Source organism: Chanodichthys erythropterus, chromosome 6 (genome assembly GCF_024489055.1).
Source record: "Chanodichthys erythropterus isolate Z2021 chromosome 6, ASM2448905v1, whole genome shotgun sequence".
Classification (NCBI taxonomy): Eukaryota; Metazoa; Chordata; class Actinopteri; order Cypriniformes; family Xenocyprididae; genus Chanodichthys; species Chanodichthys erythropterus.
Window position 1 is genome coordinate 16,752,269 of NC_090226.1, and position 15,435 is coordinate 16,767,703.

Consider the following 15,435-nt stretch of genomic DNA (forward strand, 5'->3'; position numbering starts at 1 on the left):
TGAACAGTAGATCTGAAGAGGTAAGTACAAATTTTATATTTCCTAAAGTAATAGGTTCTCTTAAATCAGGATATTCTTATTCTTAAATCAGGAATTATTTTTAACTAGAAAGAGTTCCTCACCTATTTTCTGGTCTGTAAGGAGTATGGCAATTCCAAAATTCTTGTTTCCAAAAATCAGTTTATTTAGTGTTATGATTTAAATAATTATTAGATTTTCAACAACTCATCACCTGCCCCTAATTGCAATTGCCCCTCAAACCCCCTGTAGCAGAATCAGGAGTTTCCGTAGTGTAGTGGTTATCACGTTCGCCTAACACGCGAAAGGTCCCCGGTTCGAGACCGGGCGGAAACAAATTTTTAAAATTTTTGTTCAAAATTCTTTGGACTAAAAGAAAAAAAAATTCTGTTTAGAAAAAGTTTCTGTTTAGAAACGGGGGAAATTGTTAAGCTTAACTTTTCTCCTTTATACTCTATGGTAGTGCTTAACATTAAGGATACAATACATTTTTAGCCACAAGTAGATTTCATGGCGCTGTTTCATCATTTCCGTGGCAGGGTAAAGACCCCATGTGATGAAAATCAAGTTTTGAATGTTGTTTAAATGTCTGTTATACATTCTGATATATCGACTTGTAGTCGACCCTGTATAATTGACTCTTCATGAAGAACTTTTTTTCACAGGAAAAAAAAAAAGTCTAAATATGTCATTTTGGTGACCAAATAGGAGCTTTAAGGGATAAAATAATTGACTACAGGGGGACTTTACTTATTTAATATATTAATATTAATATATATATATATTAATATATAATAAACATTAAAAAAGTAATAACTGTTACTATTAAACAGTTTTGTTATTGAATTTAAACTACATTTAGCATAATTATTTTACAGATTGAAAATGTCAAAGTGCTGACTGCAGCACTTAAAAAAAAAATAACATAAATGTTAAGCTAAATTAAGTTAAGCAATGTGATGAACACTACATTACAGAAACCTTGATGCAAGCAAAAAGCCACACTTTGTTTGACTATTTTCAGTGAGGCACTCATTTCAAAAAGCCACATATTGTTTCCGCCCGGTTTCGAACCGGGGACCTTTCGCGTGTGAGGCGAACGTGATAACCACTACACTACGGAAACACACATCAACATACTTGTACTATCAACATTCTGTAACATACCTTTGCACTAGAGATGTTTATTCTGAAAAATAAAATGCATACATGAAGGACTTTTTGCCACTTGCGGCAAAAGTTTATCTAGATTAGTGTTTCCTTATCAGTTTAAATCCACAAAGCCCCTTCAGTTGCCCCACAAATACCCACCCCCATGGTAGCGGTAGTAGCACATGTTTCCGTAGTGTAGTGGTTATCACGTTCGCCTAACACGCGAAAGGTCCCCGGTTCGAGACCGGGCGGAAACATGGTTTTAAAAGTTGCTTATCTCTCTTCTGTTAATGAATTGATTTGGATAGATGGCGACTCCTCATCCAGGCCAAATTAATAGTTGTAGTTGACTCTGCTGGTTGTCATTTTGGACTTTGAAACTGTGTCAAATTGACTCCCTGTTTGAAGAACTATGGGGGTCGCTAAAGAATTTACGAGCGGCCTCTAATCACACTCTAGTTTGAGTGTTAGAAGTAGAGATAAAACGGTTACTGGTTTGACAATAAACCACAATACAATTCCCAGGGTTCTCACGGATCCTTAAAAAGTCTTATATTAGATTTTAAAAATTTAAGGCCATAAAAAGTCTTATTTTGCTTAGGAGAGGTATTACATTTTAGATTATTATTATTAGCGTACATATTATTTTTATTATTCTTTCTTTGTTGATTTGCTTGTTCATGTGACAATTTGCGGCATTTATGACAGCGTATTACGTACTCCTGAACTGCAAAAGGAAGAGAGAAGCAGAAGAAAATAGGTCAATGTCAGTTCCGTTTTTAAGTTCATTCTTTGTGCGTAGGGGTGTGTGATATGTATTGTTTATGATGATATATCATAATTATTGTTCTATAGTATAGAGCCTCTGCATTTTTCCCATAGACTTTTGGAAAATCACAAAAAATAAGCTCTGTGTTTAACAAAGGGTTATGAAACTTACACGTTTTGTCTATCAAGATAATCTTTATAAGTTAACACAACATTTATACATTTTGAAGCCTAAATAAAGTCGTCAGATATAAAAAGTTAACAGTAGGCTATAAACGGACTACAGCAGACCATGGTCGCGGATCAACGTCACCACCACCAAGCTTCCTCAAACTTTATTTAAAAACATGCTCGCTGATTATGATCTACGCTGTATATGAATACACTTTTTTTATGAGATATGCTGTCAAAATGTCCTGTTTGTCATGATGAAGTCTAAAGTCCCCGCCAAAGGAAGTAGTCCCTTTTAGCAACTTCTTAGCAACTGTCGTTTATAAGACACAATAAAGGTTTAAAAAAAATCATAAGCGGGTTATAACTGGTATGTTTTATTTCATAGATCAAAACGTAAAAATATTTAGAGGCTTTGTTAACCACAGACCTTATTTCAGGCAATTTAGCAAAAACCCATTAAAAAACCCCATAGACTTTAGGGCGATGGAACCGGAAGTCCTAAAATGCTAAAACATGTAATCTCTGAGGTACTCTATTACAGTTTGATGTAATTAGCATCAATTTAAACTCACAAAGCCCATTCAGTTTCCCCCACAAATCACTATGGCAGTGGCAGTGATAATAGCATGTGTTTCCGTAGTGTAGTGGTTATCACGTTCGCCTAACACGCGAAAGGTCCCCGGTTCGAGACCGGGCGGAAACAAGGTTTTTAAAGTTGCTTATCTCTCTCCTGTCGATTAATTGATTTGGATAGATGGCGTGTCCTCATCCAGGCCAAATTAGTAGTTGTAGTTGACTCTGCTGGTTGTCATTTTGGACCCTGAAACTGTGTCAAATCCTTCCTGTTTAAAGAACTATTTTCAGTCAGGTGCTCATTTGAAAAAGCAGGTTTCCGCTTACGGAAACCTGGATGCAAAACTTTTCTTGTCCTTTCAAAAAAATCTTTCAATGTGATATGTGGGCACTCCTCACCAGTTTTACACTTTCAAAAAGCCTCACTTTGTTTATAGATTTATTTTCAGTGAGGCACTAATTTCAAAAAAGCTACACATTGTTTCCGCCCGGTTTCGAACCGGGGACCTTTCGCGTGTGAGGCGAACGTGATAACCACTACACTACGGAAACACCCATGTCATGTCAGCTAATATTCCAATCCTCCTACCGTAACCTACCTTTACAGCAAATGTGTACAATCTGAAAAATCAAATACATGTTTGAAGGATTTTTTGCCACTTTTCAAGGTGGCAAAGGTTTATCTAGACAAGTATTTCCCAACCCGAGAGTCGCTAAAGATTTACTAGGGGTCACAGAGCACACTCTAGTTTGAGTGTTAAAAGTAGGGATGAAATGGTTACCGGTTTGAGATAAACCAGAATGCACTTTCCGATGGTTAGTAGTATTAAGGCCCTTTCACACAGGACGCGGCATGCGCTGCGCTCGCCGCTGGGTTCAGCGCAGCCCTTCAGATTCAAAGCGATTTGCGCTGCGCTGGCCAGAGCACAGTAGGCGGAATTTTCCAAACATGTAGTGGGAGTTTTATACATAGTCACTTGATTGTTGTTCCACCTTTCGGTCAGCAGTAAAGTATATGTCCCGGGCCGTGCTAAGAAGTGAGCAATAGCAATAGCCCTGCTTGTAAGAAGAAGAAATAGCCCTTGACAATAGCAATAGCCCTTGACAGTGTCTGTCATGTCTCCATGACACAGCTTTTCTCCCGATGTCAATATACGACCAGCAAACTTGTATTTTATAGCTCTGGAAATTCCAACACAGTAAATAGCTGTTCATCCATTTTGCTTTCCAATTGTTTGGATGCCCTGTTGCTATTGGTCGCACGGGTAATCGTCACAGAGTGCAGCGGCAAAAGTTGAACTATTTTGAACTTTGTCCGCGGCGTGCGCGCAAGCTGCACTCTGCTACGTCTGCGCTTTGGTCGACGCAGTCCTCGCGTGCTGCAAGCCATTGAAACAAATGGGTTTCATAGCGCAGCGCATACCGCGTCCTGTGTGAAAGGGCCTTTACAGTTTAATATTTTAATCATAATTAAAACCATATTTGATTACCAGCATTTAAAAAACTCACAGTATATACTGTCCAGCATTAAAGGGATAGTTCACCCAAAAATGAAAATGTGATGTTTATCTGCTTACCCCTAGGGTATCCAAGATGTAGATGACTTTGTTTCTTCAATAGAACACAAATGATAACTCCAACTGTTGCAGTCTGTCAGTCAAATAATGCATTGAAACGGTAAAATAATCTATAAGAGTCAAATAAACATGCTCAGACAAACCAAATTAAACCCTGTGGCTCGTGACGACACACTGATGTCCTAAGACACGAAACGATCGGTTTGTGCAAGAAACCGAACAGTCATCATTTTTTACCTCTAATACACCACTATGTCCGACTGTGTTCAGCATCCGGTTTAGTAGTGAGGTCAAAAAATGCGTTCCGATGACGGAAGTGATCTCTCGCGCTTTGCTTCAATGAGTATGAGACATCACTTCCGTGATGAGCGCGATCAGACCTCACTAACCGGATGTGGAGAGCAGTAAAATATTACTGTAAATTATCCTTGTATTTGGAGAATTATTAATGCATACTTTACAAAACACATAATCTACTTATTCAATATAAATAGTTATTCAGAATAACTTTAAATGCATTTGTTCATTTAAAACATCTATTGTCATTTAAAACATTTATTTTGTTTAATTTAAATCATCAAATTGCCAAAAAAAAAATTCAAATATACTTTTCATAATAATGTTATCTCAGATTTTCTTTTCCTGACTCTCTCACCGTAGACCAATCTCCTGTAATCCAGAGAAACTCACAGGGTTGTAAGTTACAAGGTTCCTTATCAGCAGACCGACCACTGCTCGAGCCTTGTTCCCAAAACCACATGTTTTGCTGTACTAAAATAAGGATATACAGAAAAGTGAAAAATCACCAAATTCTAGCTAGCAGGATACTTTTTTTTTCATCAGCCAAGCTGAGGAACAAGCAAAAAACTTTTATGTGTGCACCTGTCTTTTTGAAAATTATGTATTCACTCTGCATTTGGTGGTCTTATAAGTACAGTTCAGCTATTATTATAAGGTATGATGAATCCTAACCCAATCTTGAACACTACTATAGGGTTAACTTCAAATGCAGAGAAAGTAAAGGAAGTAGGAAGAGAGGTGCCTGTTTCTGGGAATCCTGTCATATGCTGTAAATTTTTGACAATGAGCAGCACCAAGCTTTGTGCGTGGTAACTTGGCCCATCAAGCATCCGACAGGCGAAGTGAGCTACTCTAATAGGCTCCAGCTGGGGGGGGTGGGGGCTGGGAAGAAGTGGAGGTGTTCTCTAGAGCGGTGCACTCAACTAATTACATTTCATTTAAGTGCTGAGATTTCATGCTGCTAAATGACCCAGATTTGAGTTTTACAGAACCGTTTTCGTTTTCTGAGACTTTTTCTGTAGACCTGTGGTTCTCAGCCTTTTTGACTTAAAGGCCCCCCACTGTCCAACACAATACAATATAATATTAAAATAACTATAATATATTATTAGCAGAAAATGGGTGTATAGGTAAAATTATAAAATTAATTTTGTGATTTCAGAAGTTTCAAAAATGTCTCTTTATGTATGTAACCCTTGTTTCCTGAATGAGGGAACTGATGAATTGGGATCTTGCCTGAGAGCCCATTCACCTTAGAGTGTAAACTAAACGAACCAATGCACATTGGCGTGCACGCATTTGTTTTTTGATGAGGAGCCGAACTAGTGACCCGATGCTTCAGCGAAGGTACAGCAATTGTGGTGACGTGACGTGACGTCTTCATTCCCTCCCTCAGAGAACGAGGGTTACATAAGTAACCGAGACGTTCCCTGTCAGTCAGTCAGTCTCATTCAGCATCTCAACAGGGTTCACCAACCGGAAACTTACTGGAGCAATTAACGCACTTATCTGGTCCATAGGAGGGGAATGGCACAGCAAGTCGACACTGAGTCTCAGGTGTTACTGGCTAGTTGACACAAGTACATAAGAGGAAACTGGCTCTACACAATGGTTATGGAATCTAGCAAACTTGTTTGGTGTCGCCCAGCCCGCAGCTCTAGAAATATCTGTCAGTGAGGCACCATGTGCCAACGCTCATGAGGAGGCAACACTCCTAGTAGAGTATAGCTCTCAACCCAAGGGGGCACAGCTCGCCTTGGGACTGATACGTCAAGACAATGTCATCTACTATCCAGTGGGCCAACCTCTGCTTGGCGACAGCCTTTCCCTTCTGCTGGCCTCCGTAACAGACAAAGAGCTGATCTGAGTTCCTGAAGTTCTGTATTCGGTCCATATTCAGGCGCAAAGCGCAGACGAGACAGAGCAACGTCTGGGGCTGGGTCTGCCTCCTCCAGGAGCAGTGCTTGCAGGTACACCACCTGGTCCCTAAATGGAGTGGTGGGAACCTTGGGCCGGGTCTCAGGATAACGTGAGAGTTAGCCGGCCTGAACTCCAGGCACGATTTGTCAATGAAAATGCTTGCAGGTCCCCGACCCTCTTGATGGAAGCCAGTGCAGTCAGGAGTACTGTCTTCATAGACAGGATTTTTAACTCAACTGACTGCAAAGGTTCAAAAGGGTCTTTCTGAAGCACTGTTAGCACAAGTGAGAGATTGAAGGGGGTACGGGGTGAGAGCAAGGATGACTTATCCTTCTCGCACCCCTCAGAACATGATGATCAGGTCGTGCTTCCCCAAAAATTCACTATCAACTGCATCGTGATGTGTGGCAGACAGCCTTCGCTCCAACCCATCCTGCAGGAAGAAAAGCACTGACCGGGCATTTCCGGGGGTCTTCCCAGTGAGAGAACACAACTCAATGAATAGGTTACCACTGCTTGTGGTAGATTTCCTAAGTCCTTTGCGCCCTCCACATGGAACATGGGTTCGACACGGATGGCTTCATCACGGCCCGAAGTGGGGTCTGAGTGTGTGGTGCACAGAGACGCGACCTGGAAGGCATAGTGGCCTGAGGTGGAGTCTGAGTGTGCGGGGCAACACTTACCTGGTTCCACAGTTGGGCAGAGGGTGTGTGAGATGGCTTCTTTGCAGCCTTGACACATGGACTGCTGCCCACTGTCAAAAGAAGAGGGGGCTGAGGATGGCAAAACACAGCGTCGCATGCCGCCAACTGTGCCCTCTTGGGACCCAGAGGTAGAGGAAACTGCTCTTTTATTGAAATTTTGGATACTGCTAGCCTGCCTGCACTTGGCTCCATGCTATTGCCTAGGTGGAGGCTGCTGGCTGCTGCAGCTGGCTGTCAGGGAAGGATATGTTTTATCGCCTCTGTCTGTTTCAGTGCGGTGGAGAACTATTGGGTGAAATTCTCCACCGCGTTGCTGAAGAGGCCGACCTGGGAGATAGGGCAGTCCAAGAACCGATATTTATCGGCCTCCCACATATTCAGCCAGAGATGGCGCTCCTGTACCACTAGTGTGGACATCGTCTGCCCCAGAGTGCACGCAGTGACTTTCGTCGCTCGTAGAGCGAGGTCCGTTGGAGTGCGCACTTGTTGTAAAAGCTCTAGGTCAGCACTACCCTCATGCAACTCCTTTAAAGCCTTGGCCTGGTAGACTTGTTGGAGGGCTGTGGCGTGCAGGGTGGAGGCAGCGTGTCCAGCGGCTTTGTAAGCCTTGCCCATTAGAACGGACGAGAACTTACAGGCCTTGGATGGGTGACGTGGATTACCCCTACAGGAAGTGTTTTTAGGACACAACTGCATCGCTATAGGATGCTCCACTGGAGGAATATCCACATAGCCCCTGGCCACTCTGGCATCAAAGGTAGTGAGGGCGGAGGAAGCACCAGACCAGTTTCAAGCAGAAAAAAAGTGTCGTCCATAATCTGGTAACCTCCTCATGCACCTCCAGGGAAGAATGGAGAATGGCACCGGGGCAGGGCACTGAGAACAGCACTGGCTGCCCTGAGAAACTAGTCTTCCAGCCTTGAGGGTTCTGGACCCACACACTCTGTACATGGTCCAGGCTCTGTAAATAGGAGAAAAAACAACGTGGATCAGACTGATTAGACCGAGCACCAAATATAAACAGTGTTTCTCAGAAATCGTTTGCTGCACCTTTAAACTCTTAAAGGTGCAGTAAACGATTTCTGAGAAACACTGTTGATATTTGAAATCAACACCAAAACAAACCAATGTATTGAAGAGAAAAAAAGCAACCTGGGTGTCCATTTTCAGGTCTTCATGCTTTCTAACATCTCTCCAGTGCTGGAAAGCTTTTTCAGTTTTAACACGGGTCCTAGCTCTTGCCTGATCATAAGCTCCTTAAAGGTGACAAATGTTCTGTAATGTGATCTTTTTCATTTTTTGTCATGATTTTTTTTTTTTTTTTTCTGAAATTCTTGTGAAGAAAATTTAAAGGCATAATGACCCAAAATGAAAATTCTGTCATTTACCCATTAATCATTAAACCTGTATTATTTTCTTTCTTTTGATATTTTGAAGAATGTTGGTTACTAAACAGTTCTGGTTATCACTGACTTCCATTGTATGGACAAAATATCTTCTGTCATGTTTCAAAGAAGAAAGAACGTCATACAGGTTTGGAACAACATGAGAGTGATTAAATGGTGACAGAGTTTTCATTTTTGGCTGAACCATCCCTTTTAAAGGAAAAATTACTTCCAGAACCATGGATACTAAAAAGTGAGCATTCACTATTGTGCTCTATTGCAGTTTACCCTTGTCATCTCAGGAAGAATGGTTTGAGATGCATTTTTGTGCACTTTCATTTAGTTCTCACTCTTTCTAACATATTCACCTCTTGCCAATCTGCTTTGCCCCACCTGTAGTGACAAAATTAGTGACTCGGCAAGGTTGGGTAGAGGGTGGGCGAAGGAGATGGGAACATTTAGACACTTGCATCCTGTGCTCGTCACCACTAACACAAGAAACTTCTCAGTGCTTCAGTCAATTTCCATATGATGATGAACACTACTGAGAGCGACACTGGTAAGTAATGGAACTCTCATCAACTCTGTATTTCTGTCTTCTGTTTACATACAGCAACAAATCAGAGTTCTCCTCTAGTTTGTTCAAATACTCATTACTTCCAGTGAAAGTCCTAAATCTACTAAATTCTCTGATCCTGTAAACCTCTGACAGAATCTTGATGCTGTTGATGACCTAGAATATGGTGTCAGTAAGATTTATTTTGGAAAAATTATACCTTTTTATCAGGAAGGATGCATTAAATTGATCAGAAGTGACAGTAAAGACTGTTATATTGTTACAAAAGATTTCTATTTCAAATAAATGCTGTTTTTATAACTTTATATTCATCAAACAAAAAAAAATGTATCACGGTTTCAACAAAAATGTTAAGCAACACAACTGTTTTCAACATTGATAATAAGAAGAAATGTTTCTTGAGCACTGAATCTGCATATTAGAATGATTTATGAAGAATCACGTGACACTGAAGACTGGAGTAACGATGATGAAAATTCAGTGTTGCCATAACAGGAACAAATCATTTAAAATAGAAAACAGTCATTTTAAATTATAATAATATTTCACAATATTACAGTTTTTACTGTATGTTTTTTGAATCAAAAACATAAATCATAGAAAAAAAAAAAACATCACTCAGTATGATTTATAAGCTGTTTTCCTCATTGGGACCAGAAATTTTATGGGGACAATTTTGACCCCATAACGTAGGGTTTACCTGAACCACACCCACCCACTGTAATATACACTATATTGCCAAGGGACGCCTTTGGGACGCCTGCCTTTACATGCACATGAACTTTAATGACAACCCATTCTTAATCCGTAGGGTTTAATATGGAGTTGGCCCACCCTTTGCAGCCTATAACAGCTTTAACTCTTCTGGGAAGGCTTTCCACAATGTTTAGGAGTGTGTTTATTGGAATTTTTGACCATTCTTCTAGAAGCGCATTTGTGAGGTCAGGCAGTGATGTTGGTGAGAAGGCCTGGCTTGCAGTCTTCGTTTTAACTCATCCCAAAGGAGTTCTATTGGGTTGAGGTCAGGACTCTGTGCAGGCCAGTCAAGTTCCTCCACACCAAACTCGCTCATCCATGTCTTTATGGACCTTGCTTTGTGCACTGGTGCACAGTCATGTTGGAACAGGAAAGGGCCATCCCCCAAATTGTTCCCACAAAGTTGGGAGCATGAAATTGTCCAAAATGTCTTGGTATGCTGAAGCATTAAGAGTTCCTTTCACTGGAACTAAGGGTCCAAGCCCTTGAAAAACAACCCCACACCATAATCCCCCCTCCACCAAACTTTACACTTGGCACAATGCAGTCAGGCAAGTAGTGTTCTCCTGGCAACTGCCAAACACAGACTCGTCCATCGGATTGCCAGACAGAGAAGCGTGATTCGTCACTCCAGAGAACACGTCTCCACTGCTCTAGAGTCCAGTGGCGGCGTGCTTTACACCACTGCATCTGACGCTTTGCATTGCACTTGGTGATGTAAGGCTTGGATGCAGCTGCTCGACCATGGAAACCCATTCCATGAAACTCTCTACGCACTGTTCTTGAGCTAATCTGAAGGCCAGACGAAATTTGGAGGTCTGTAGCTATTGACCCATTTTACCTCTTCCCAGCTCTCAGTCTTCCACTTGGGGCACCTCCCACCTCTGCAACGCTTTTGTTTTTGTGGGAGGGGCTGGTGCAAGCAGTTCGCTTCTGTGATTGGCTGGCCCGCGTGAATGACACAAGTCACGTTACGTTATTTGTATCCTCTCCCACAGGACGCAGAGCACTGCGAACAAGGGGGGAAAAAATCACAGTGAAGTCCAACTGCTTGATAAACACAAGCTTAATTAGTATGTCATTTGAGGTGATTATGTCTGATTATGAAGCTGAGTATGTCTAACTATAAGAATTGATGGGTATGTCAAAGTAAACAAAAGAATAGACCAATCTTGTGTTAATTATTGTAATTTTGAATTTATTACCATTTTGACAGCATATCATATTCATGTAAATAATTAGTATATGGACATGTACAGTATACAATGCCAACAACATAATACATGATAATTGGACCAGCATATAACAGGTAATCATTTTTTACATGAGACTTTCTATTCATTTGTTTCGCCTTTCGCCTCAAATATTATGATATAAAAGGAGGAATGTAACTGTCTCTGAATCATAATGAATGACAGTTGCTACATCTGCTTGTTGAGCCAAAGAAACATTGACATATTTTCTAGCAGGTTCACTGAGCGAATGAACCACGAGGGGAGCTGAAGAGAAAAGAGAGAGAGGCTTCCCTGGATCCAGGATGAGAGAGGAACGGATAATCAAAGGGCCTCGTAGAGGGAGGATGGATATGATGCGACAAGTCTGAAGTTGAACGAGTCCATTCCCAGCATGCATACACGAAATACAGGAACTAAGAGAACAGAAACTCCCCAGTTGGATAATGTGTTCCTGGGGATACTTTTTCAAAAGAATCTAGCAAGTGTCACAGTTGCATTTAAGTTGATGGAATTTATTTTGAAACCAGGACAAAAAAGGTCTTGAGCAATCAGTTTAACATTCAAATATATATTTGCTTTTATAAATATTTACAGTACCAAAATATATACAATTGGTTCAACTGAATACATATACACCAAAATTCAATACCAAAAACATAGACAGCTGCAGCAAAATAACAAAATCAAAGACACTTCACATAAAATAATATAAAAAGAGCACCATGTACCAATTTAATAATTCATCCAAAGCCTTATTGATTCATAATAAATCATTAACATGCTCACTCTGCCTCAGAATTTTACTGTGTTTGTGTTTATTTGTGAGAATATGTAACCATGAATATGGTCTCATTTTCTTTTAGGAATTCTATGCAGTGTGTCTATGCAAGTTAAAAGTGTGATCAAAGATGAATACTTAGTTTGTGTAGGTACATGAAAAACTCTGGTTAGGCTGCTTATGATATTAAACCTCAGTAAACTTGCATGCGATCAACTGTATCACAATCTTGGTGCTAATTTCTGTCATATGTAAAGCACCTAAAATTATTGTGATTTTAAGTATTTTATATTTCCATTTAAAATACTTAGCACACTTTTGCATACAGTAATAATATTTGTAAATATTTAGGGGCCATATTAATAATTTGGTTTGTTTTTATATGGCATGGCATTTATCTTGGTCATGCTATCATGGAAAGCTTCCATACTATAGTTTATGTACTTTGTTAAATGAATGCACCACTGATATAATGAGCGCAATTGCCAACTTTTAAACTAAAAAAAGATAGAAAAAAAATGCTCAAGCTTGAACTCACTTCCCAGTGTGGATTGTTTAACAAAATTGACAATAGAAAATTAATATACAAATAATAAATGTGTATGGGCTTTTTTTTTAGTCAAAAACATGAAAACATCTGCATATTTGTGACACTAATAAAACACGCTCAAGAGAAATATTCCAATTCCAATCTGAATGCAAGATAAGTGTGAATACAGATAAGTGTGACTGTAGTTACTCTTCAGTTCATTGATCAGACTAAATTGACTTTTTTTTTCTTTCTTTTTTTTTGCTTTTTGAACCATGCAAAATTGCCTTGTTTTTCTTTCAAATTGTTGCCAAAAATGATCAGTCCAGGCCTGGCGAAATGCTTGGCTACGTGCCTCACTACATTCCAATGTGAGAACTTCCAGGTTTTTAGAATGCACACAGATATCCAGGCCGTAGAGGCCTCTGTGCTCCGTAACGGCCTTCGCTCTTGCCGCTTATTTTTCCCGTAAGAACAAAACTCTTTCTGAGAAGTGCGTCCATTCCGATTAGATGAGCTGGGAAGGCTGGGAAAGACCTTCCAACAGATCAAAGGCTGTCCTTGACCCCCGTGCATTTGCCATTGTTATTTTAATGTATGCTCGGTTGACTGTGACCATATCACTACCATCAGTGCTGGCTAATATCCTGCGGCGTCCAAAAGAAAATAGCCAGCGGGTGTAGACCTCCTCTACAGGTACTGAGGTGAGTTAGCACCCAAAAAAGACCCCCATCCAACTATCATTAAAATAGGTAATATAGACGTCCCATTCAGATGAGAAATGAATAAAAGCAGCAGGTTAAAACACAAAAATATAAATATATACAGAATTAAAGATCTGACACCACAAAACAGATATTAAGCTCAGTGATTTTGTACCTTTCATTCATTCATTACATATTGAAAATATATGCACAATTGGCAGTTAAAATGTTGTCTTTTTAAAAAATGAACATCTTCCAAATAATACAAGACATTCAACATTCAAAGTCTTATTTCTAGTTAACTAATTTACAAATCAACTAGTAATATTAATTAATTAATTACAAAATTTTGCCTACTTTTCAAAACAACACCAATAATAATAATAAAATAACATTTGTAAAATAAAGCCTTGCAATTGTTTAATTTGACCAAAATCATTAACAGGCTCAAACAAATAAGGAAAAACATATGGCAGCAAAAATAAATACAAATACATACAATAATATACAGAAATGTTCATGCACACCTTCATCAATACTGCCATTTGATTTAAACCACTTAATTTTCAGTCTGGTGACATTAACAGACCATGTCATAAAGGGAATTGCACCACAGACACTATAGCACCATGGCGTATTTGGAAAAAAATACAAATTTGTGTTGATACGGTGCTGTGAAAAAGTAAGTACACATGAAAATTGTAGTTTTTAGGGCATACAGATATTGGACTGGCATTTCATCAATAAGACATTATAATAAATCACACTTGGAATGCACATTTTATAATGATTTGTATCATTTGTTGTGAGGGGAAAAACTTTTTCACAGCACTGTATATTTCTGTATATACAGTATTATATCCATGCAAGATTATGGATGTTATAGGATATCTTAGCATTAGTTATTCGCATTTACATATATAAAGTGGACGGAAGATGGATATGGGGCCGTTCATTGAGAATGAGGTAGACACATGTAACTGGCCAACAAGCAGAATTGAAGAAACAAACAAACAAAAAAAAAAAACACTGGCCTTCCCTGGGTCTGAGGGAAATGCAATGAGGAATTTACACACTAGACTAGAACATGTTTTTGTTGTTGTTGTTGTTGCTTTATACACAAAATTGATAATACTGATTTTGTAAAATAACCCAGAAAAATACTACAATATCAGAACAAATCAGCATACATAAAATGAACAAAGCTACATTTGATTCAGATTACGTCACAATTATTTTGTATTAATTTAAAAAAAAAAAAAAAATTCTTCAGTAAGTTATCTTAAATATACAAAAATATAGCAACTATAGACAGAATTTCACATAAAGTCTCCCTTATACTGAAAAAGCACCATCATATATTTTAAAAAGGTCAATGGCTAGCTGAGTTCATGTGAGGTATGGTTGAAGTCAATTTTCATGAGAAATGAATTATGAAGAGCATCAGAAAAAGCACAGAGAGATTTCAAGGGTTTCAATATAATAAAGTAAACTGCCAGTGGCCAGATGTTTCAGATGTTTGCAGTGGAGCAATAAAAGTGATATTTCCCATGTATTCTAAATACTACTGTATATACAACTGTACTGTGTTTTCAACACAAGCCACAACAAAGGCCTCACAATGATTTGTATTTATCAAAAGTACAGCTGCATTGGGAAAAACAAAATTAAATGGGGGGGCATTCAAACAAACACATCGACCAAAAAGATGCTCACTTTTTCAGTCAGGAAACAAAACTCGAAAACAACTTTTAACTGCATGTTTGGTAGGTCTTTAAGTGCAACCGAAACTTGCTAATAAGCAGCAAAAGCTAAAACCAGACATTTGCTTACTCAAAGATCAAACCAAGTGAGTTTCAGTTTGTTTTCTTCATGTCTTGAGTGTTAAGAAACTTCGGCATGTTGAACTTATGGAGGGAAAAAGTTAAAATAGTTACGAGCGTACCGAGCTCCATTGGTCTGTGTTCCAGTGAGGGTTATTAGAGCAGGACTGAGTATTGCACTGTTCTCGGTCGGGTGGTTTGTCAAGAATTTCACAGCTCAGATCGTTAAAGCGCTCCCCGTTGGGCCGCTGACAAGTGACCAACCGGGTCTTTATCCCTCCTCCGCAGGATTTTGAACACTAGGGAGGCAGAAGCAGAGTAAGCGTAAGAGAAAAAAAAGAGAAAGTCTTGTTTCATTAACATATATAATCTTTGTTAACCCTTGTGTTGTTTTGTGCTGTGTTGAAACCCTGTAAATCACTCGTTATGCTGTATTATCACCAAACACTGGATTCAATCCTT

The 15,435-nt window shown here is 39.3% G+C and overlaps 1 protein-coding gene and 5 non-coding genes across 7 annotated transcripts in view; 3 read left to right on the forward strand and 3 right to left on the reverse strand.

The window, feature by feature from the left end:
• Positions 1-281: 281 nt before the first annotated feature.
• Positions 282-354, forward strand: trnav-aac (transfer RNA valine (anticodon AAC)). The gene has a single exon. It is a non-coding gene; the product is annotated as a tRNA-Val (tRNA).
• A 717-nt stretch (positions 355-1,071) lies between these two features.
• On the reverse strand, positions 1,072-1,144 carry trnav-cac (transfer RNA valine (anticodon CAC)). Its single transcript has one exon. It is a non-coding gene; the product is annotated as a tRNA-Val (tRNA).
• Positions 1,145-1,354: 210 nt separating this feature from the next.
• trnav-aac (transfer RNA valine (anticodon AAC)) lies at positions 1,355-1,427 on the forward strand. Its single transcript has one exon. It is a non-coding gene; the product is annotated as a tRNA-Val (tRNA).
• Positions 1,428-2,742: 1,315 nt separating this feature from the next.
• On the forward strand, positions 2,743-2,815 carry trnav-aac (transfer RNA valine (anticodon AAC)). The gene has a single exon. It is a non-coding gene; the product is annotated as a tRNA-Val (tRNA).
• Positions 2,816-3,164: 349 nt separating this feature from the next.
• trnav-cac (transfer RNA valine (anticodon CAC)) lies at positions 3,165-3,237 on the reverse strand. Its single transcript has one exon. It is a non-coding gene; the product is annotated as a tRNA-Val (tRNA).
• Positions 3,238-11,241: 8,004 nt separating this feature from the next.
• adamts9 (ADAM metallopeptidase with thrombospondin type 1 motif, 9) overlaps positions 11,242-15,435 on the reverse strand; it is a 40,831-nt gene continuing 36,637 nt past the window's right edge. For both annotated transcript variants that reach the window (XM_067388256.1, XM_067388255.1), the window contains exon 28: positions 11,242-15,272. In XM_067388256.1, coding sequence (XP_067244357.1) covers positions 15,084-15,272 — 189 coding nt within the window. In that variant the 3' untranslated portion in view covers positions 11,242-15,083. The remainder of the gene's footprint in view (positions 15,273-15,435) is intronic.